At 43.2% G+C, this 20,353-nt stretch overlaps 1 protein-coding gene across 1 annotated transcript; it reads right to left on the reverse strand.

The window, feature by feature from the left end:
* Nucleotides 1–518: 518 nt before the first annotated feature.
* Nucleotides 519–17,022, reverse strand: TNFSF4 (TNF superfamily member 4). Its single transcript, XM_019646775.1, has 4 exons — nt 16,844–17,022; nt 6,717–6,745; nt 2,408–2,427; nt 519–868 (listed from the first exon to the last, which is right to left on the reverse strand). The coding sequence occupies exons 1-4, from the start codon at nt 16,994–16,996 to the stop codon at nt 519–521; spliced, it is 552 nt and encodes a 183-aa protein (XP_019502320.1). The 5' UTR covers nt 16,997–17,022.
* Nucleotides 17,023–20,353: the final 3,331 nt, after the last annotated feature.

Consider the following 20,353-nt stretch of genomic DNA (forward strand, 5'->3'; position numbering starts at 1 on the left):
GAGGTATTTAGGCAACATGCAAACTACAATGAGTTCCATCTTGGAGAGGCAGCTTTGGCTGCCAGAAGTAGGTCCACACCACCTTTGGCAGATTCATAATCCCTGTCCTTGCTCCTCTTCATTTTGACAATGCCAGATGTCAGATTTTCAGCAAATGGTAGTCGAATGTCTTTTTCAATAAAGAAAGTTTATTATGACAATTTCCTGACCAAAAGAAATAATGTGTCTTCAGGAAGAGGCACGTAGGTACTCATTTATCCTTATAGGCTTGAGGCAATTGTGAGGGTTGAGGGCTAGGTGATTTAGAAGACATGAGGATAAATAAAGTGATATGTAAAATAAGTTTTAAATATCCCTAAGTAGGTGTGGGGAAATCTTCTTCTGGTCACATTCTGTGTGGCCATCTGTGGGGACTGAGCTGGGACGACTCCTCCACCCCCAAGGAAGAATCAGTGTCCTGTCCACCCCCAGTGTGGCATTCATGCTTGGTGCCTGGCTTAGGTATGGCCATCAGTTCCTCAGTAGGCACAGAATCCACCAGGATTTTGAAGAATGAGAATCAATTCCCCACCATTCACCGTGATGTCGTTTGAGGAGGTATTGTGAGTGGTCACATTCAAGTAGACTTTGTCCTTGTAACCCAGATAAGCCACAGTGATGTTGTTGACATATGTGACCTTGCTCAGGGAAAGGAGGGGTTGCCCGTCCTTTCGGTAATGAAGGCTGAGGCTGAGCTCCTGGGAGAAGTAGCCCTTCAGATAGATGAGATAATAGCCATCGCAGTTGATGATGATTGAGTTGTTTTGCACCTTCATGGTTTGCTCCTTGCCTGGGGGTGTGATGATGAAACATTTCTCATTGTCACACCCTAAAAAGAAGGGAAAAAATAAAGAATGAATCCTGAGCACAGCTTTGGCCAACAACCTTCCAATAGTCTAGAAACGTATGAAGAGAAAGAGATAGGGAGAGATTTTGAGAAGAATGAGAGGAGGAGAGCACTGTGTTTCCACATGAGGGCTGGACTCTGCTTGACCTGTGGAACGGAAGAGGAAGTAGAGCTAATACTAGTAGTCAGGAGAGTTTCTGATGGGGTTGGGATTCAAAAGCTTAGAGATTATAGCAATTGGCAGTTGTCACAGCAGACCTGTGGCAGGAAATGGAGCTTGGAGAGTTCCCTGATTTTCAAAACCAAGAGGGGTTGGCAACTTCAGTTCAGTGCTTCCTTTCTGGCTCAAAGGCTAGACTAGTGCAATGGGTGGTGGGGACGCCCCTTGCCCAGTCCCATACACCCCGTCCAGTTGCTTTGAACTCTTCCCTAGTCTCTCTCCAGCTGACCATGAAATGCAAATTTTTTACATACCCTGGGCATTGGACATTTAAACAACAGCGTTTACTGACCTTAGCTCGTAGTCACTTAAACGTGGTGGCTCTGTAATACCCTGTGCACACAAAGTCTGCGGGCTCAAGTTCTGCTCAGTAAGAAGCAAGTGGATGAACTCAAGACCATAGACCTGCATTTCCCTTCTACCTTTTTATTGCTACTTTTTCCTGGACGTTTCCTTGGGCAGAGTTGCTGCCACAAAGGGAAAAGGAGGAGAGCAGACAGACCCTGTGCGATGGCTTTAAGACCCTTGTGTGGAGCCATCCCAAGTGTCAGCCCCAAAGTCTGAATTCCTTTTCTTTCCAGTCAGCCCCAATATCATCCTGAATGACCAAACAACCACATCTCAGACTCCCCACTCTGGCTCGAGTCCCTTGATGACAGGGAAGCGTAGGTTCCCCACTGCTGGACACAAGTCAGTCATTCTTGATTTGTACCAGATCCAGGGGGCAGACTTTGAATTGAAAATGAGGACCACTTATGGAGGGCAAGATATACTTCTGGTCAGGCTCAGGAGAACTTACTAAACAAATGAGTGGTGCTAGAGAAACGACTGATGGCTGTTCTATTGTTAATCATGGGTGGAAGTCATTCTCCTGATAAGTATCACCTTACCTTTATATCGGGAGCCTCCCCCAACACTCATGAAGGTAAAATCTTGTGCTGTACTATTAATAGAGTTAGTGGGAAATGGTGTGCCCTACAGTCAGGCAGACTTTTAAGAATAAAGCCTTCCCTTACCTAAAAAATGAGAATAATCCCTACTCAGAGGGCTCCTGGGAGGACTGAGTGAGGCATAGAAAGTAATTAAAACAGCAACAAGCATAGATTTGGTAATTAATTACTCCCCTTTTCTGTTTATACCATCCTTCTTTGTCCCTAATGAAAACAATATATAGGCTTTAGCAATTCCAGCATTTAATGATTCCTAAGAAAGGGAGGATCTTATGTTCTGGAGGAAATTAAGAGACTGGAGAGAAGACTCTTTCAAAAATATGAATCAATTAAACTTTTGACAGTACTTACTGGTAAAGTGTGCTATGATACTTGAGTGGTGCGGAGATGACTCCTGAAAGACAAAAAAATGGATATAGTTTTAGGACAACAAAAGTGAACAAATGCAATCGACAAGCCACCCTATGAAACAGAAATGTAGGAGCCTGTAGAGGGAGTGACTTGACAAGACTTGTTTTTCTATAAAGGTTCGACCCAGATTTCTTACCTGCCTCCCTTGCTTTTCTATAACATCTCTTAAGATAGGTGTATTCTGCTCTTTTGGGCAAGCATACAGGATCTGCCCTTGTTTTTACCAAACCCTTGTTTGGTATATTGTTTTGATTCCCTGATCCCCAAATTCCCATTTTGAATAACAGAGCATGTAATAGCGATCGTGTAAGAAATGCATTCAATCAGAGATCCCCTGGTGGAAAGGCTGTGACCAATCCATCCGTCATGACCACCAACTCCCACAATGCACTGAGAGTACATTCAGGATGCTTCATGCTGCTTGCTCTTTCACTATAATGCAGGAGTAAGGGTGTTTTACTTTCAGGGCCTACAGGCAATAAAAACTGGTCTAATCCTTCAGAGGTCAGTAGATTTGAATGTCGTTTTTTTCTACGCTGGGTTTTCCCCTTCCTTGAACAGCTTGAAAAACTTTAACTTGAACCAAGAGAGTATTTCAACAGCAGGAAAAAAGTAAAACAATAAAGAGAGGACGCCTGGTAAATAAAAATGCCTGTAGTAATTTGGTAGTTAAAAGAACAAAGGAGCTTAATATGGAGCAAAACCCAAACTATCTGAAGTGAAAAGGCAAAAGGCAGAATCATGTATATTGCTGTCTGCTAAAAAATAATAAATGTCTGTGTGGACATTGAATGTATCTGAAAGAATACACACAAAAACTGGTTGCAAATGTTGCCTCTGGAGAAAGGAATTGAAAGCCTGAAGTCGAGTGGGAGGGACCCTCACTTTTCATGGTCTACTTTTTTATGTGTTTTAAATTTTGTACCATATGCTTATATTACGTATGAGGGGAAAAAAAGAAAAGGAGATGGAAAAAACAAATCAAAACAAAAAAACACACCGCCTATTGCGCCTGCCAAGAACAACAGCTCTTCCCACAGGGTTCTTTTGGGTGACATATCCCGATGGAAGGTGTGGGAAGGGCTTTGTTTTTCTGCCCTGGGGCGTAGAAGCCCTGCCTCCTGTTCTCCTGGCACACTGGTAACTGCAGTCAAGTGGATCCTACGGACGACTGCCCACGCAGACGAGGAACCCCCGGCTTCCCTTAGAAGTGAAATCACAAGCCTTGCGAAGCTGAAACTAACAGGCAGCAGAGGAAGGCGGGAGAGCCTTTCTGAGCCCTGCCTCTTCAGTGGTGAGCACGGAGAGAGGTGTCGACCAGAGCTGACTAAGAAGTCTTCGGCTCACCCTTCCCCTCTGCGAACTGTTACTGCTGAACTGGTGTCCTTTGTGCAAAGCTCAGGAAGAAGGCCTCTCAAAAAGCATGTCACCCTGTCACCATAATCCCCAGGGGAAATTAATGGCCCCATGGCTCCCTGAGCTGGTTGGTCCCGGCATAAAATGGCCACCTTGTTAAAGTCAAAAGCAGCCTGTGGAGAAGCACTGGAGAGCGCCGAGCTCAGCGGGCAGCGACCCGGGTTCTGATGGCAGCCAGGCAGAGATGGTGACCTCCTCAGCAAGTTTCATAACTTCTCTAGACCTCGGTTTTCTCCTCTTTAAAAAGGACTAGGAGAGCACAGGCCTCCCTTCCAGCACTAACTATCTGTGATCCAGATTATAGAAGTTGCAGCTCTAAGTCAATTTTAATAAAAAAGGAAAAATACGAAGCCTCCTCACCCCCAAACAAGCTCTCTGATCTAAAAAGCCCTCGTGATTGGATTATTTGACTGACTTTGCAAAATCTCCAAATGGTTTGGGAAGTTCAAAGAAATTTCCCAACGTTTTGAAGTGCCCTGATGAAATAAGGGTGTTAGTGACCTAGAGGACATTCTCTGAGATCAAGACACTGAGAGACAGCAAGGAAAGCACTTCCTCTCTGGGGCCGATCTACTGGAACTCCAGGCTGAGGCTTTCTGTTCCTTTTCCTAAATGTTACCCAGCATTAGACGTGTGCACATTCTCAGAAGTCTCAAACTGGCATCAATAACATCAAGTCTAGGCAACGCTGTGAAACAAAATAAATGGTCCTTCGTCTTGCTCCCTGCCCTGCCACAGCTTTTCCCTTCATCCTCCATACCTGGTCACCTCATGCTGCCTACCCCCGACTGCCCAGAAGCACCCCCACAGTGCCCAATTCAAGGTCCTCCGTGACCCAACTCCAACCTCCTTGTCAAGCTTTATTGCCACACATTTCCTTTCCGTGTCTTATACTCCAGACAACCACTTTCTTTCATCTCTTTGCCCTTGAGCCCGGTAGGATGAGACAGGCTGCATAGGTTAGAGAGTCAGATTCAGTTCAAATTGTGACTTCTCTAGTTTTGTGAACTTGGAAACATTATATGCCATTTCCGAGCTTTAGCGTTCATGCTTCGTGCCTGTGAAAGTAAGGTGAACTGTTGTTATTGGAATGTTCCAGAAGATGACTGTGAAGCTTAAATACGATAACATATGTGAAAGCACCCAGCAGTTTACCTGGTGCATGGTTTGCATTAAAAAATACAGTAATTCCTTGGTTTGTGAGCATAATTCCTTCCGGAAACAAACTATTCATATTGTAAGATATCGCTCGTTTACCAAGTTAAAATGTATTAGAAATGTTTGCTCGTCTTGTGGAACACTCGCAAACCACGTTACTCGCAATCCGAGGTTTTACTGTACTTGCTTCCTTTGTTCTATCCACCAAGAATGTCCCTCCAGCAATGGGTACTCTGTTGTTTACTTAGGACAGCCCTCAAACCCCAGAGGGAAGGCTGAACTGTGGGCTTTCCCTGTGCTTCTCATGATGAGGTCATGGTGAGACCACCTCTTTGCCAGCCTTCTGTGTGTGGCAACTTCTCTTCTCCAAGCTTGGCACTGAAGAGGCCTCTCTAAGGGATAGCCATTACTAAGTGGAAATGTAATGAAATAGTAATGAAATCCTCATAGCAGCTTCTCCTCACTCCCAATTTAAATGGGGGTGGGGGGCGGGAAACTACTCGTGTGGTATAATGAAAGTTGTACTGGATTGGAGAGCCAGAGTTGAACCCCTTCATTTCTGGGAGCCTCAATTTCTTTATCTGTAAAACGTAAGGTACAACTAGAAGACTTCTCGTATACTTCGTGCTTCTTAGACCAGCTCATTCGGACTTCAGCGCTGTACTTTGATTCTGGTGTGTAGACTGACAGGTGTTTGTATGTCACCTTTGGGGGTGGTGTGGGGGTCTTCTATAGCTTGTCCTTACATGGAAGCCCTCCAGGACCCTTGATAATTCCCATTTTCTTAGTATTTAGAGAAGAGCTCAGGATTTTGCTTTTCTTGATATAAAAAGGACCACATTTGTGCACATGGGTAAAATAAGTATCTTCTGATATTTACCCTAATGAAAGCATTTGTCTGAGAGTCCTAGATTATTTTGCATTATTTTCATCATCAATCCTGAACTACATTAAAATATTAGGTCTTAGATAGTTGTCAAAATATGCAGATATATCTCAAAATATCCAGAAGTTGTCCAGAAAAGATGTCCTCAGCCACCCCTACAAAACTGTCTGTGTAGTACAGTTTGGCAAAACCTTCAGCTGGGCTCCGATCTGTCACAACTGACCTAGCAAGGGGCAGCAGGCCCATGGCCACGTGCAAAGTAGGCAGCAAGCAGGTGCTGCAGAGAAGAGTCGGAATTAGGTCCTTTCCTGGCCTCCCTCATCACCTTGAGCGCTGAGCTGTCTGAGAACATAGGTGGGAAATGTCTGATGTCTAGCATTGACCCAGCAGCCAGTACCACGTTCCCAAAAAGGTGATGCTTGCTTCAAGAGCTCATCTTTGGAGAAAGTGAGTTTCTAATTCTGACTTACTGGAATGTGGCAGGAGAGGATGAGACCCAACAAGTTTGAAAGCAGGAAGCGGGCTCTACATTCACTCTGTGGGCCTTGCCCTTCCTCACTTGATACGAAGCCACAATGTCAAGATCATAGATGGGAATGGGGTGGGGTATGAGCCAGTGTAGGATGGTGGGGAAACTGATCTGTGATGGCGACTCCCCAGTTCACCACGCCACCTCCACTGGGGTGTGAACCTCTCTTCCCCCAACTTTGGGCTTCATGTCAATCAGAGGAGACTTGAGGGATCACGAAAGCATAACCTTACAAGCTCTCTGGTTGTGTCTCAAGGAGCCTCTGAAGAGGAGGATAGATTTTTCTGTGCTTAGACATTACAGTAGGCTGGGGAGGTAGACACTCATCCTGGGGGGGGGCGGACCGTGTGTCCTCAGTGTGAACATCCTCCTTACCAAGGGAGGGGTCTTCACTTCTGGTCAGGGAAATTCAGAACCCCACTCAGAGAAAGGAATAGGAAGAATAAGCAAAAACTGGTTCTTTGGCAAGAGTCTTCCATAGTCAGAAAACTTTATCCCAAAAATTACATTTCTTAGAGACGAAGATGTGTGGCGTTGAAAACCTTGTTGAATGAAGAGTCTATTGGGATTTCATGAACAGCAAGAGAAGTCACTTTAATTGTCATCCCAAACCTTCTCTTTCTCCTTCCCCACTCTTCACCATGGCTACCAACACCTTTTTGCTGTAATCTCTCTCTCTGAGCCTTCACTGTCATCTCTATTGCATGGCCCATGCGATAGCCTAACATAGCCTCCTCTCTCTAACCATTTCCACTCTTCTTGTCAACTTTACTTAGTAATGGCTCTCCCTCAGAGAGGCCTCTTTTGCTGAACCTCTCCTCTAATCTTAAAGAACAAGGGCTGTGGTTTTCTTGTCCCAAATGCTTAGCAATTATTAGATTCCTAAGAGGAACCTCAGGTATGCAGGTAAACAACCAAATGAACCAAAAGCACCCATATGACATGAGCACACTTTCAAAATTATGTGTTGACCTAAGCAACCAACTTTTTATATCCTCAAGGGGAAGATTTTCTTATCTCTGGGTTTCCCTCTCTGCATGAGCTGGGGAAGTCCTCAAAGTACACTGACAGGTGTCTGCCAAAACAATGCTAAGACCTCACCTCCGGGCCTTGATAACTGGGTGAGTCTCCACCATAACAGCCTTGGCAGCTTAGTCTCCAGGCAACTGGAAGGGGCAGTTGACAGTGTGCCCACCACATTAGTGTGACTCTTACCCTGCCTCAAATGCAACGGCATTCAGTAAATAAATGTTTGCTGAGCTGAGGTGGAACTTAGCTGCTTCGATGATGTCCAGACCTTAGCCAGCGACTCCATGATCACATCATACCTGGCATTGGCTCTAACCAGCACCATGCATTGCTCAAGGCTTTGTTTTTAATTGTCCCACTCATCCTTGAGCACAGTTATTATAGTCAGTCTCTTTCTAGCTGATGTCGCTCATTCCGCATCTCACTTGCTGTAGAGAAAGGAGGGAGTATTGCCTGGGGAAGGCAACTGAGCAGCATGGCCAAGGTGTCGGGCTGGGAACAGGGACCCCTGGGTCTGGTCTTAGGCCGGAACAAGTCCTTTCCCTTCCTCAGCTTCTAATTCCCTCATCTTCATGTCCAGCCTCAATTAAGATAGTGGAATAAGCAGTGTCTAAGGACTCTTCCATATCAGAGATTAGGTAAATCATAACATGCCAAAGAGAAATCCCAAGGGACGGGGTGATAAGCAGACCTTTGGAACAGAAAATCCTCTCAACACACGAAACCCCTCTGCTGTAACAAAACCCAGACCTCCACCCCAAGCGGCTCCCTCGGATGGCTAAAGGGCGATCGAGAGTATCCCTCGTGTTGCTTGTGCACTGGAGCTCTTAGCCTTGTTTGCATGAAGCGACATCATCCTCAACCTGTATATTCTGATGGGAACTGAGGTTGGTGACTGGCAAAGATCATCCCAGCATAGCAGTGGGAGGGTGGTGGTGGCAGGGAGAAAAATGACAGTGACATGTTGAACTAAAGGCTTCCTGCTAATTAACGAAAGAGAAAGTGCCTAATGCAAAAAAAGAAGTAAAAAGTATATGCTCACTTTGTACTCGCAGCCAAGAAACTGGGAATTGAAGCAGGTAGGCAGCTTCCTGTGCGACCTCTTACTGAAGAGTTGTCCCCTACTTGGTTATCCAGAACTTTAACCACAGGGTTGGAAACTCTAGGAAGGCCAAGAAGACCATGTCTTGCTTGCCACTGTTCCCTCCGTGCCTGACAGTTAACTGACGCTCCATAAATGTTGTTGAATAAGTAAATGAATCAATGGTTTGCAGTGAGTTGAACAGTGTCACCCAAAATTCATGTCCGCCTGGAACCCTCAGTATGTGACCTTTTTTAGAAGTAGGTCTTTGCAGATGTAATTAGTTAACACGAGGTCTACTAGATTAGGGCGGGCCCTAAAGCCAATATAACTGGTGTCCTTGAAAGAAGAGGAGGGGACCCAGAGACACACAGGGAAGACGGTTGTGTGAAGACAGTTGGCAGATGTGGCTACAAGCCAAGGAACAGCAAGGATTGCTGGGAGCCACCAGAAGCCAGAAAGAGGCCAGGAAGGATTCTTCGCTAGAACTTTCCGAGGGAGCATGGCCCTGCCGGCATTTTGATTTTGAATTTCTATCTTCCAGAACAGTCAGAAAATACATTTCTGTTGCTTTAAGACACCCAGTCTGTGGTAATTTGTGATGGCAGCACTAGGACACCTTTACGTGGCTGAGTAGGTATTTGCATAGAGTGTGCAAATCACACTATCACATGAAAGTAAATCTCTGATGCACAGTCTGATAGAACTAGAAAGGCCCGGAAAGATTATATAGTCTAATCCTCTTACTGTACATATTGGGTTGTCAGGAAAGTCATGACATATTTTTTTCTATGTTTTTCGTTGCAAAAATATGTCATGACTTTTCCGACAACCCAATATATCTATCTCTATATAGAGATATAAAAATAAAGCTCAGAGAATATAAATGATGAGCCAGTGCTCAAATCCAGATCCCCTTTGTCTTCTATGAATATATCACACTAGCTATGCTCTATTTTATAAAAATAATCCCCAAGGCATTATGTGATTGTTAAAGCTTCATTGATTGTGTTATCTACATCTGTGAAAGTAGACTTAAATCCCCCCCCTTTTTTTTTTAATCTTTCTTTCTTCCTTCTATACCAGGTCATAAATCTTTTCCTCCAAAAACAACTGATGTCAGAAAAGAAAACAAATTTTAAAACAGGCAGCCAAAATTCTTAAAACTTAGAGTCCTGGGGTCATGGCCAAGTGGAATGGAAGGAGACAGGAGTAGAATGTAGACCTACGGTAGTCTCAATTTCTAACCCTCACCTATCTCTATAAACCTAGACAAGTCTCTAATATCTCAAAGTTCCTCCTTGTAAAACTACACACAAATATCTGTCTAGCTTCCTCCAGGATCATGGTGAAGAAATGAGCACAAAAGTGGTGAAAAGATATGCAAAAAGAGAGACTGTTACTGCAAGTAACACCAGGAGTGATACCCCTCAAGCATCCCCCAAAAAGAGCCATGAGCTCCCAGCCTTCATTGTACCACATGCAGGGCCAGGCTAAGACCTTTAGGGATCTTGGAAGATGAAAACATGAAGCCCTCAGCACACAAGTAATTCAAAAAGTATTTTATATCACTGAACTATAAAATGCATGTTTTACAGCTTATTTTATAACCCAAAAAGGTTTTTATATTTTCCCTTAATGACTATTTTGATGCTTGTCGTCATTTTTGTAAGCTTGTCGTTTGCATCCTGACCTTCTTTTGATGGTTTCTCTGGTCATCTGCCCATCCTGCTGTGGCTGCTTCTAAGGAAGCCCAGCCTTGAGGGCCCATCATGTAAACTCACTGGAGCCCTCAGTTCCCCACGTGCACAATGCAGCACTTTGGGATGGAAGCTTTTCCACCCACGAGCTCTTGTTAAATTAGTATCAGAAGAATCAAAAACTTTGTAGGTCTATTTGTCCAGTTTTCTGTTCTCAAAGCTAGACACATTTATACAAATTAATAACCCACCTAAGGGGCATTTCAGAATGAAATGTCTGCTGAAAAGAAAAATAATTTTTCATTACAGTAGTTCTTCCTTTCCCTCAGAGGATAAATTCCAAGACCCCAGTGCATGCCTGAAACTGTGGATAGTACCAAACCCTCTAGATACTGTTTTTTCCTATACATACATTCATAACCTTTTCACTTAAGGAAGCACTTTGTGGCTTCTCTTTAGCATATGTGAATTGCTCTTGCACTTTGGGGCCATTAAGTAAAATAAAGGTTACTGAGCACAAGCCCTGTGATACCTCAACAGATCTGATCACACAGACAGGCTACTCAGTGACTAAGGGATGGAAGTGTCTGCAGCTGTGGAGATGCTAAACGAAGGGCTGATTCGCTTTCTGGCAGGACGGTGCGAGATTTCATCACAGTACTCAGAATGGCATGCAGTTTTAAATTTACGAATTGTTTATTTCAAAATTTTTTCATTTAACATTTTTGGACTGCGGTTGACCATGGATGACTGAAACCTGGAAAAGCGAAACCACGGATAAGGAGGAATTACTGTATGCCAGTCACATTGCCAATGTTTCTAATATTGTGAATCAGATTACACCCCTCTTTTAAATATAATTTTCTGCCCTATTTGGCAGCCAAGTCATTGGAGAGTTGGGAGCGATTAAACAAGCTGAACCAAGTGTTCAAAGTGTAATTTTAGTTCTCTGAACCACTTCCAGACACTAAACCTAATAACGCTTTACACCCTAATAAATTCTCTCCTTTATTCTTCCATTATTGTCTAATGCTGCCATGAACTCTCAATTAGAAATCTATGTCAAAAATGCTAGAATTATTCCAAGGGTTTTTTTTTAATCCTAAAAATTACAGTATGGATATCAAGTCCCATGAAGTTAATTGAAGGTTCACCCTGTGATCTGCTTTCTGAGATTTGAGTATGGTGTGTACGTGTGTGCACATGTGTGTACGTGTACGTACTCCGAGGTAAACATTTTAGTGGCAGTGTGCTTGTGAAAGTGTGTCCATGAATCATCATAATCATTTCAGCATGTCCAAAGCTCGGTATACATTTGCTCCTCACAAGAACCAAATTCCAATTGTGGAAGTGATTAAACTGACACTCAGGAAATTTCAGGGAATTTATCCAGGGTCAGGACAACAACCCTGGACTGGACCAGAGCCTTCTAGTTTCTGGTCTGGCATACTCTGTTCTACACCTCAGCGACTCCCCCCAGAGTTTAGAAGGATGTTTTGTGTTTTTGTATAAGGAAATGTTTCATGTTTAAATGTTTAAATCCATGAAAAGATATGGGTTTCAAAAGTATGGGTGGCTACAAACGACACACACAAGCCATAGGGTGTCGGGGAATCCAATCGCATCCTAACGCGGCCATATATTTCAGTGGACTGTGAGAAATAACCTTTCTGCTTCATAACTCAGTTGTTTCCTTTCACCCACTACACAGTCATAGCAAAATTGTACGTGGCTCCTCACACCTAAATGACTCCAGAAAATTAATGTCTGTTTTCCATGGATGCAGAGCCCCTGGAATGGGTGGAAAGTACAGGTTCCCTGAGAGTGTCGGGGACAAAAGCAATTGCTATTCAAAGAAACAGAATTGTGCGTTCACCACCCAAAGTCAGTTCTCCTTCCATCGCCATGGATTTGGTGAACAGACAACATGATGTATAGATGATGGATTACAGAACTGCACACTTGAAACCTATGGAATTTTACTAACCATTGTCACCCCAATAAATTTTAATAATAAAAAAAAGAAATAGAATTGGAAGGGCAGGTGGTCAGCCCCCACGCAAGGTGGGTCTACTCAGTACAGGTAGCAAGGGACTGAGGTCAGAGAAATGGAATCGGAGATTATAGCCCTAGGTCTATACCAAGAGCCTTCGGACTTCATTCCCAACTCGGGGTGTGTGTGTGTGTGTGTGTGTGTGTGTGTGTGTGTGTGTGTGTGTGTGTTTCTATGTAATTGCCATTTTTCGGCATGATCCCAGCCCTAATTTTTCTGTCCTATTTTGAGTACTTGGTATGTATTCCAAAATTTTTCATGTACAAAATATCATCGCTGTGTAAATAGTGAACAATATGAGGCCCCCGTTTTATTGTTCATCCTTTTACACTTGGGGGAGCACTTGGCTTCCTGAGAAAAGCTTTCTTAACTCCCCAGGTAATGGAAGTAGGCTCTCTCTAAGCTAATTGAGAGTGGTTCGTTTTACTGTTGCGCCCCCTAGTGCCGAATGCGAGTAGATTCACTTTCTACATGTGCAATATGTAGACCACAGAAGAGAAGCGAAATTTGGAGAAGCAACAATTTGGGTAATTTTTCCTGTATCTTCTTTTGCACCCAATGGAAGGAAGTGTGTGTCCTAGCATGAGTCACAAGGCCGTTTCAGCTTTATCTTCCACCATTTTGCCCTAGGAACACTCAACCTCAACTATTCTGAACCATTTGCTGTTCTGCCTGGAAAACCTTCTGCCCCCTACCCAACCACCACCACCTTTCTTGTCTATTTAAAAAACTTCTACTACTCCTCCTAATATCAGCTGAAGCATTACCTCTTCCCCCAGCTTTCACCTTCTCTGGGTTTCTATTGTCTTATCTGTAAGTAGACCATGGTTAATGCCTGCTCAAAACTCCAATGATTCTATACATTTTTATTAGTATCAAAATACTTAAAGACAAATGAGTTCAGATATTTCTTTTTAATTCCCATAGAATCGTTTATGAAATGTAAGTTTGATTGCATTGAAAATCATGTATTTGCATGTCTGTCATAAAAAAGAATTCCTAAAAAAATTGTGAGGTTACATGGGGATACATTTAAATTGAGCTCATCTGAGATGAGATTTTTCAGGCAGAAATGCCTCTTTTTCTCCCAAAATGACACACACAGAAGTCCAAATTGTAACCTGAAACTTCATCAAGAAACTGTGAATTCTAATTCTGCCATCATTGACACAGAACTAGCCGGTTCCCTTTCCAAAGGACCTCCACTTCTCTTTTTTCCAGCAGGAAAAGGGATAAAAGAATGTAAACTTTTAACAGAGATTTGCTGAAGAATTATCACTAAAAGCCCTCACATCTATAAAGTGCTATGAAAAAGGTGATATAAATCTTGGAAGAGCCCGGCTTCAATAACCGCGAGACACATCAATAAATTATGTTTGTAAATTGACCTTACAGGTCCATTTTTTTTCTGCCTTTGTTCCCAGCTGAAGTTACAGGTAAGGCTGGCAGCCTGATACTTTTAACAGCAGCTGCAATAAATACCCAAACAGTGTATCTTGTTTCTGGCGACAGAGCACTCAATTTTATAACTCGTATCATAGATATTCTTCTAGCACCCACTTCTCCCCCCTTCCTAAATACGGTATTTTGCCTACCCAGAATAGGTTATTTAGATATGCACATAGTAAATAAATAGGTGCAGGCTACAAATATATGTGCAAATTTTATTTCCTCCAGTCCCTTGTTAAAAACCAGGGAATTCATAAGCTCAGACACAAAAATTTATTTACTTACATTTTATTTTGTATTCCTGAAATCCTCATACCATTCTGTGAATATGTATATAAACTACATAACCACAGGCTATCGAGCTGGCAGATATCTTTCTGATCATTTGATCCAACGGCTTCATATTACACATGAGAAAATCAAAGCCCAAAGCGGGAAGTGGGTTATATGAGAGTGGGTAAGAGCTATCTTTTTTTTCCCCTGACATCTCAAAGGCAAAACTTCTGCTTTTCACGTTAGTCAATATAACGTAACCGAATGATGAGAAAACGGAGTTTACTAAGTGAACTTGATTGAAGGGGAAGTGGACTGTCAAATGGAGTTTAATAGCTAGGTCTGTGTTTTGACAGACTTATCCACATAGGCAATTCTTCTTATAAGGCTAAAATTAAATCTAAAAAATAAGGAAAAATCATGATTACTTTCCAAATATCTTTCTTCTATAATAAAAGAGATCCAACTTAACTGGGTAAATAATGAGTATTTCAGCTCTATTTCACTTCACATACAGATCACTGTAATATTGTTTTATAAAATTAGAGGGTTTTTTGCGTCATCATCTACCTCATCCTTTGACCAATATTTCAAACAATTTTATCAATGAGTTTAGAAAAGCTACCAGTCTATGTCCATTTTTCAACAGCTACTCTACACCCTTCTCAAACTCTCCCATTCTCTCTCTCTCTCTCTCTCTCTCTCTCTCTCTCTCTCTCTCTCACACACACACACACACACACACACACACACACACACGCCCTGCCGCCACTCCACCATTTGATCAAGTTCCAAGGAGAACACACACAATCTATCTATGCTATCTTTCTCCCTAATAAAGTATATGAGATAAAAAGGGAAGAACCCATTGTGCTTGCCTGGGTCCTAGAAGAGTAGAAGAAATTATGTGAACTAAAATAGTCTAGCAAGAAATAAGGGGGGGGGGAGAAATTAAGTTAGTGTCAAGCAAAGAATTTCAAATACCTGTGCCCCCAAAATTCTGTATCCGAGTACCTGACAGCAGCACATTTCTTGAACAAATAGCTCTAATGTACTGCCTATGTCTTTGCTTCCATTTCCATGCTAGGATCAGAGCAAGCTCGCCGTGAATTCTAGTGTCCTGGAAACCAGCCCTCAGCTTTGCTTCGGGCTCTGTCACTGAGTGGCTGGGTGACTTGCCAGAAAGGACCCTTCTCCTCAGTGTCCCCTGGATGTTGGTTGTCTGGGGCAGCCCCGCCACCAGCTGGCTGGCTCTGTGTGTTTCACCTTTTGCTCTTTCGTGCTCAGAGCCTTGATCGGGGCCATGTGTCCTGTCTTCTTATCGCCCCACAGCGTAAGGAAACACACAACATTGTGGTTGTTTAAAAAACCACTCTCAGGGCTCTCGGACCTGGTGAATGCACTCAGCTTTTCTATTTTTGGTGACTCTCTTTGTTTTCTTCTCGGAAGTGTCTAATTCCGGTCTGTGTCTTGGGCATCGTGCCACAGACACATGGAGCCTCCCCCGCACCTGCTCCCCAAATTGCCTACTCTCATTATGCCCAAAAGGTTCTGCATAGAGAAGGAAAGGCGTGGCTTGATGAGCAGAGGGTGAGTGGATTGTTGTGCTCAGTGGTCTGTACACTTGAGCATGACACCGACTACACATCTGGAATTTGGGGACGTGAGCCCTCGCTGCAGTGCAGCCATCACAACTGCACTCCCACCAGCCTCTGTGCACCAAAAACCCCCGTTTCCAGTAGACAAAAGCAAGCCGGGGCATTGGTTAGGACCCCACACGTCTTATCCTGGTCCTGTGTGAGGCACCAGGTCTCTGACATGTCCATCAGAAATAAAAGTCCCTATTGTCTGATCTTTACCAAGGAGAGACTTTCCTAACCCAAAGCAACCGACCAGACAAACAAGAAGGATCAGACCAGCCCCAACCAGGGAACATGGGCAGACCCCCCATTTCTTCTCTTTTCAGTGGAGTCGCGTGTCGTCCAGAACATCCTTAAAGACCTAATCATGTTTATAGGTATGAACAAGTAAATAAGAAAAAATAATGTAAAAGGGGCTAGAATAAAGAGAAGGGAAAATAGAAAGAATAGCTTCATCGAGTGGGGGAAATACTGGAAAGATGATCACCCACCACGTAATGTATTGGACAAAGTGGACAAAAGACCGAGTGATGTCTCTAAGTTGTGATTGGTAGAGGATGACTGTGAGAATCAATATCTGATTAAGTCGATGGAATAAATGTTTGGCCATGTGCACATCCACACACGAACACACACATCTCTGCCTCTAAAACACACAGGTTAGCCATTTAAAAGAACCTAACGTTGATGCCTTCAGCATTCTTAAAAAGCAGGAGCAAATGTCCTGGAGTGTCTATGAGTTTTATGAATACAACGGAAAAGTGGAACTGGGCTCATTCTTTCCTTCTTATATAAATTCCCTAATCAGACGCTTACTAGCAGACTGGGTAAACCAAGTATATCAGCGACTCAAAGTTTCCAAGTGATAGCTCATAAAGGGATAACCAGGATTCTTGCATTGCAAAGAAAATCAGAGAATAACCCAGAAGCAGCGCCCCAGCCCTACCTCCACTGTGCCCCACCACTGCCACAACTGAAAAGAAGGAAGGAAAAGAGAGACAGGAGGGGGTTTGACTGTATTTTACAATCACTGAAGGGGAAAGATAAAAAAAAAAAACTCAACAACTTTGGCCTCAGATCATTTCCAAGTGACTGTTTGCAGCTGTTGGAGCTGCCATCAGTAGGAGCTGTTGGAGACGAAGTGCCCGGTGGTGCATCTTACCTGAGAAGCATGGAAGTGCAGGCAGACGTAGGTAAGACAGAGGAGCAGCCCCAGACCCTGAATTATGGAGGTCGCCAGCAATAGCTTCCTGGTCTGGAATCTCCGCCGTGGTGTGTTTTCCACGTTCTCGTCTGGGGGTTGGACCCCTTCCATCTTCACAACCTGGATTCAGAAAAAAAGGAAAACTGTGGCAAAAGGAAATCTGAGGGAGGACTGGCCTCTTCCTTACGAAGAAGGAGATAAGGTCAAAATAAAACACATCTATCAGAAAATACACAAAGGTCCCAGGACCAGAGATAAGAGGCGATTGAAAGAGCCAAGAGGACTCTCTCAGTTTTAATGCTGCAACTTTTGCAGGCAGGCGGGGGAACTTCTTTGTGACTAATCTGAATTTCCCCTTTACTTTCTTTCTTTTTTTTTTTTTTCTTCTCTGGGCTACCAGGGAGTTGTTTTTGTGGCATTCCAGTACTGATTTGAGTGACTGTGAAATGACAGTCATAAAAGCGTGCTATTTTCTTAATTTCTCATTGCACCAGTAACCAATTTGTGGGTCACTTATAGAGATAAAAATCATCATCCGTTGATGTAGGAACTTATCTATCCCTGCCCTGAGGTGTCTTAGATCATAGAAGAGATTTAAGGAAAATGGTGGTAGCTAAGCATTGAACCCATTCTACAGATTCGGGAGGGATAGGGGGAAGCACAGACAGACCATTCTCGAAGTGAAAAAGAGAAAAGAAGAAAATAGGACAGTGGATGATGTAGAGATAAAGGAGTGGGATCCTCTCATTTTAACCCATTACATTATAATAAATAAACTAGTATGTCCTGAGCATCCACTGTGTCAAGACAAGGTACTTGGCAGCCGTAGGATCTGGTTCTCATTTAATCCTTTCAGACAAGTTTAGTAAACACTTAGATGATTAGTGTTAAGGGAGCAGAAGAGCATCCTGACTTTTCACCCTTCCCTACGCTTTACTTTCTCCCCAGGCCTAATTGCGCATAAATGAACAAAATGAATAGATTCAAACAAGCTTTGAAGATTGCTCCTTTCTTTGGAGTCAGGGCGCGACTCAGAACTTGGAAAGTAAGAGTATTCTACCTATGGACAGACACTACTTACTCTTTTCCACTGAAATAAATGATAAACTTATTCGTACAGTTAAGCTCAAATCAACAAATATTTTGCTTCATGCATAGTCAGCCCAGGGTTACTCTTCTCTGAGCTCCCCAGCAGTCACTCAACAGCTGTTTAAAGAAAGAAGGGAGGGAGGAATATTTTGATATCAACAATATGAGATGTTATATGCAGCTTAGTTTTATAGAATATGGACATGAGGCCTATTCAAAAGAAAAACAATTTGTGGAAAAAGGAAAGTGCATTTATTATTACAGTATTAATTAAAACCTGAAGTAAATACCCTCATGATAATCATTACACCTTGCATTTGGAGAACATACTGGTCTTCAGAAATTCAAGTTTTTGTCTGAAAGACAAGGGAACTGAAATGCGGTATCATAGACCCCAAGCCAAAACCAAAAATCAAGGTCCATCCAAACATATCTCAAAATGGTCATTCCTATGAGCAAAGTATATGTAACATACAGGGTGTGGAGGGAAAAAAACTGAAAGAAAAATCAGTGTGTACTGCCCAATGTTTGCATAATAGTTAATAGCCATAAATAAACATTAAAATTGGCAACTATTTACTCATTTATGTTAAAAAACTAAAAGAGTCACAGCAAAAAAAAAAAAGCCTAAAAGAAAACTGAAGAGACAGCCTGAAGAAGAAATAGTGAAAACTATTAATGCTGAAAAGCAAAGAAAATATTTTTAAGTGACCTCCAAAAGGACGGAAAAAAAAAATTGCGGAGTACATACCTATGTCGTGAGCAGCAGCTCTTCTCACTGTTAACATCATGGCTTCTACTGACAACTGCTGTTTTTCCTTATAGACAATGAGCACTGCGCAATGGAACGAATTTCCACTTTTGTTTGGTCGCGGGAAAGCACAGGGTCTCCTCTACCGACATTTGGGCAGACACATGGAAAGCATATGTCTCATCTCCCTTATCAGTCTCCCGTCATGCTTCGCCTACTTGTAATATTCGGTTGAAGTTTAAGTGATATTTTATGTTTGTTTCTTTTTTAATGAAACACATTGTCACAGCTGCTCCACATGTGGGAAGAGGGAGCATATGCGCAGAAAAACTGATATAAAATTGCCTTGGCTTGGCTTGGAAGTTCCAGGCAAGACCCTTGGATAGACAGTGTAAGCATTTCACATCTGGAACACATGAAACCACCACGAGAGGTATTGCTGATGGCATTTCAATCGTGGACAGATGGGCAGAGCCCTCCATCTTCAAAGTTGACATTTTGTTTGTTTGTTTGTCCCCCCTTCTCCAAGCCATTGTTCTTCAGTCTAGTTGTGGAGGACGCCATTCACTGGCCCATGTTGGTGTTATCATGATTGCACCCTACCTGACTCAGTCCGCTCACAGCAGTTCTCGCCAACTGCCAGCCACTCACGCTGGCTGCGGGCCACTCAACGGCAGCCCAGCTTCAGGTCAAGCCACTGTTCACCATCTTAGCTGTAGAGGGCGCAGCATACTGACCCATGCAGGAATCATACCAGCAGCCCTGTTGTTCAGAGCTCACACTCTTACCAACTGAGCTATCCGGCAGCCCCAAAGGTGACATATTTTTAAAGAGGTTAAGTATGTTACCTCAATCTATGGGCACTTTGTTGTCGTTGGTTTTTTTTGAAGCCTCACAAAGATCAAACACACAGACGCACCTGTGCAAACCAGCCTTATAATGAAAGCCTCAGACTTCATTACAAGCAGTTACCTCCCCAAAGATCTTTAACTTCTAACTGAATAGCCCTTTCAAGACTATAGGAAAGTAGGGAGAATAAAAAGACTTTGACAACTGATAGAATGTCTCACATTTAGAAAGCAGCAAAAACACTTCTTTGATTTTTTTTGCTTTGGGGTTTTTGTTTGGTTTTTTTGTTTGTTGGTTTGGTTTTGGGGGCAGGGGTGGTCAAATTTGTACTTTTCATTTGTTTCTGTGTGTCCATTCAACAAGCACACACCAGTTACCTCCATACCAGTGCCAGGGGAAAGACGGAGTAGAACATGTTCTCCAAGCAAGTGTTGGGTCCAAGTAGCTGTGCAGAACGGGAGGACACCCACAGGGGCGGATTCCCATGCAGACCGGAATTAGGGCTGGGAAAGCTTCCTTGAGATGAGTCAAGTAAATCTTGGAGAAACCAGAAGCCATCTGGCCATCTGGGGGAGTGTGGCGCGGCCGTGACTGCCAGGCAGGGGTGAGGAAAGTGCAGCCTGGGCAAAATCCAGTTGTGCATTTGTCATCTAGGGAAGTGCAACTGGAGGGGAGGGCAGTGAGCAGAGTGGCCCGGGAAGAGGCTGAGAAGCTGCCGTGTATGGACTTTTGTTACAAGTTAAGAACTTAGAAGTTTGGGCCAGCCGAGTGGCTCAGTT

This window comes from Hipposideros armiger, unplaced genomic scaffold (genome assembly GCF_001890085.2).
Source record: "Hipposideros armiger isolate ML-2016 unplaced genomic scaffold, ASM189008v1 scaffold_6, whole genome shotgun sequence".
Lineage (NCBI taxonomy): Eukaryota > Metazoa > Chordata > Mammalia > Chiroptera > Hipposideridae > Hipposideros > Hipposideros armiger.

What these genes read in the sequence shown, in the direction of transcription:
- TNFSF4 (XM_019646775.1), bottom strand. Translation starts at nt 16,996, where the DNA reads ATGGAAGGGGTCCAACCCCCAGACGAGAACGTGGAAAACACACCACGG. An exon ending in TGCACTTCCATGCTTCTCAG is followed by an intron (nt 6,746 to 16,843) that starts GTAAGATGCACC and finishes GTAATGTCTAAG; the next exon opens with CACAGAAAAATCTATCCTCC. An exon ending in ATCTATCCTCCTCTTCAGAG is followed by an intron (nt 2,428 to 6,716) that starts GCTCCTTGAGAC and finishes GCACCACTCAAG; the next exon opens with TATCATAGCACACTTTACCA.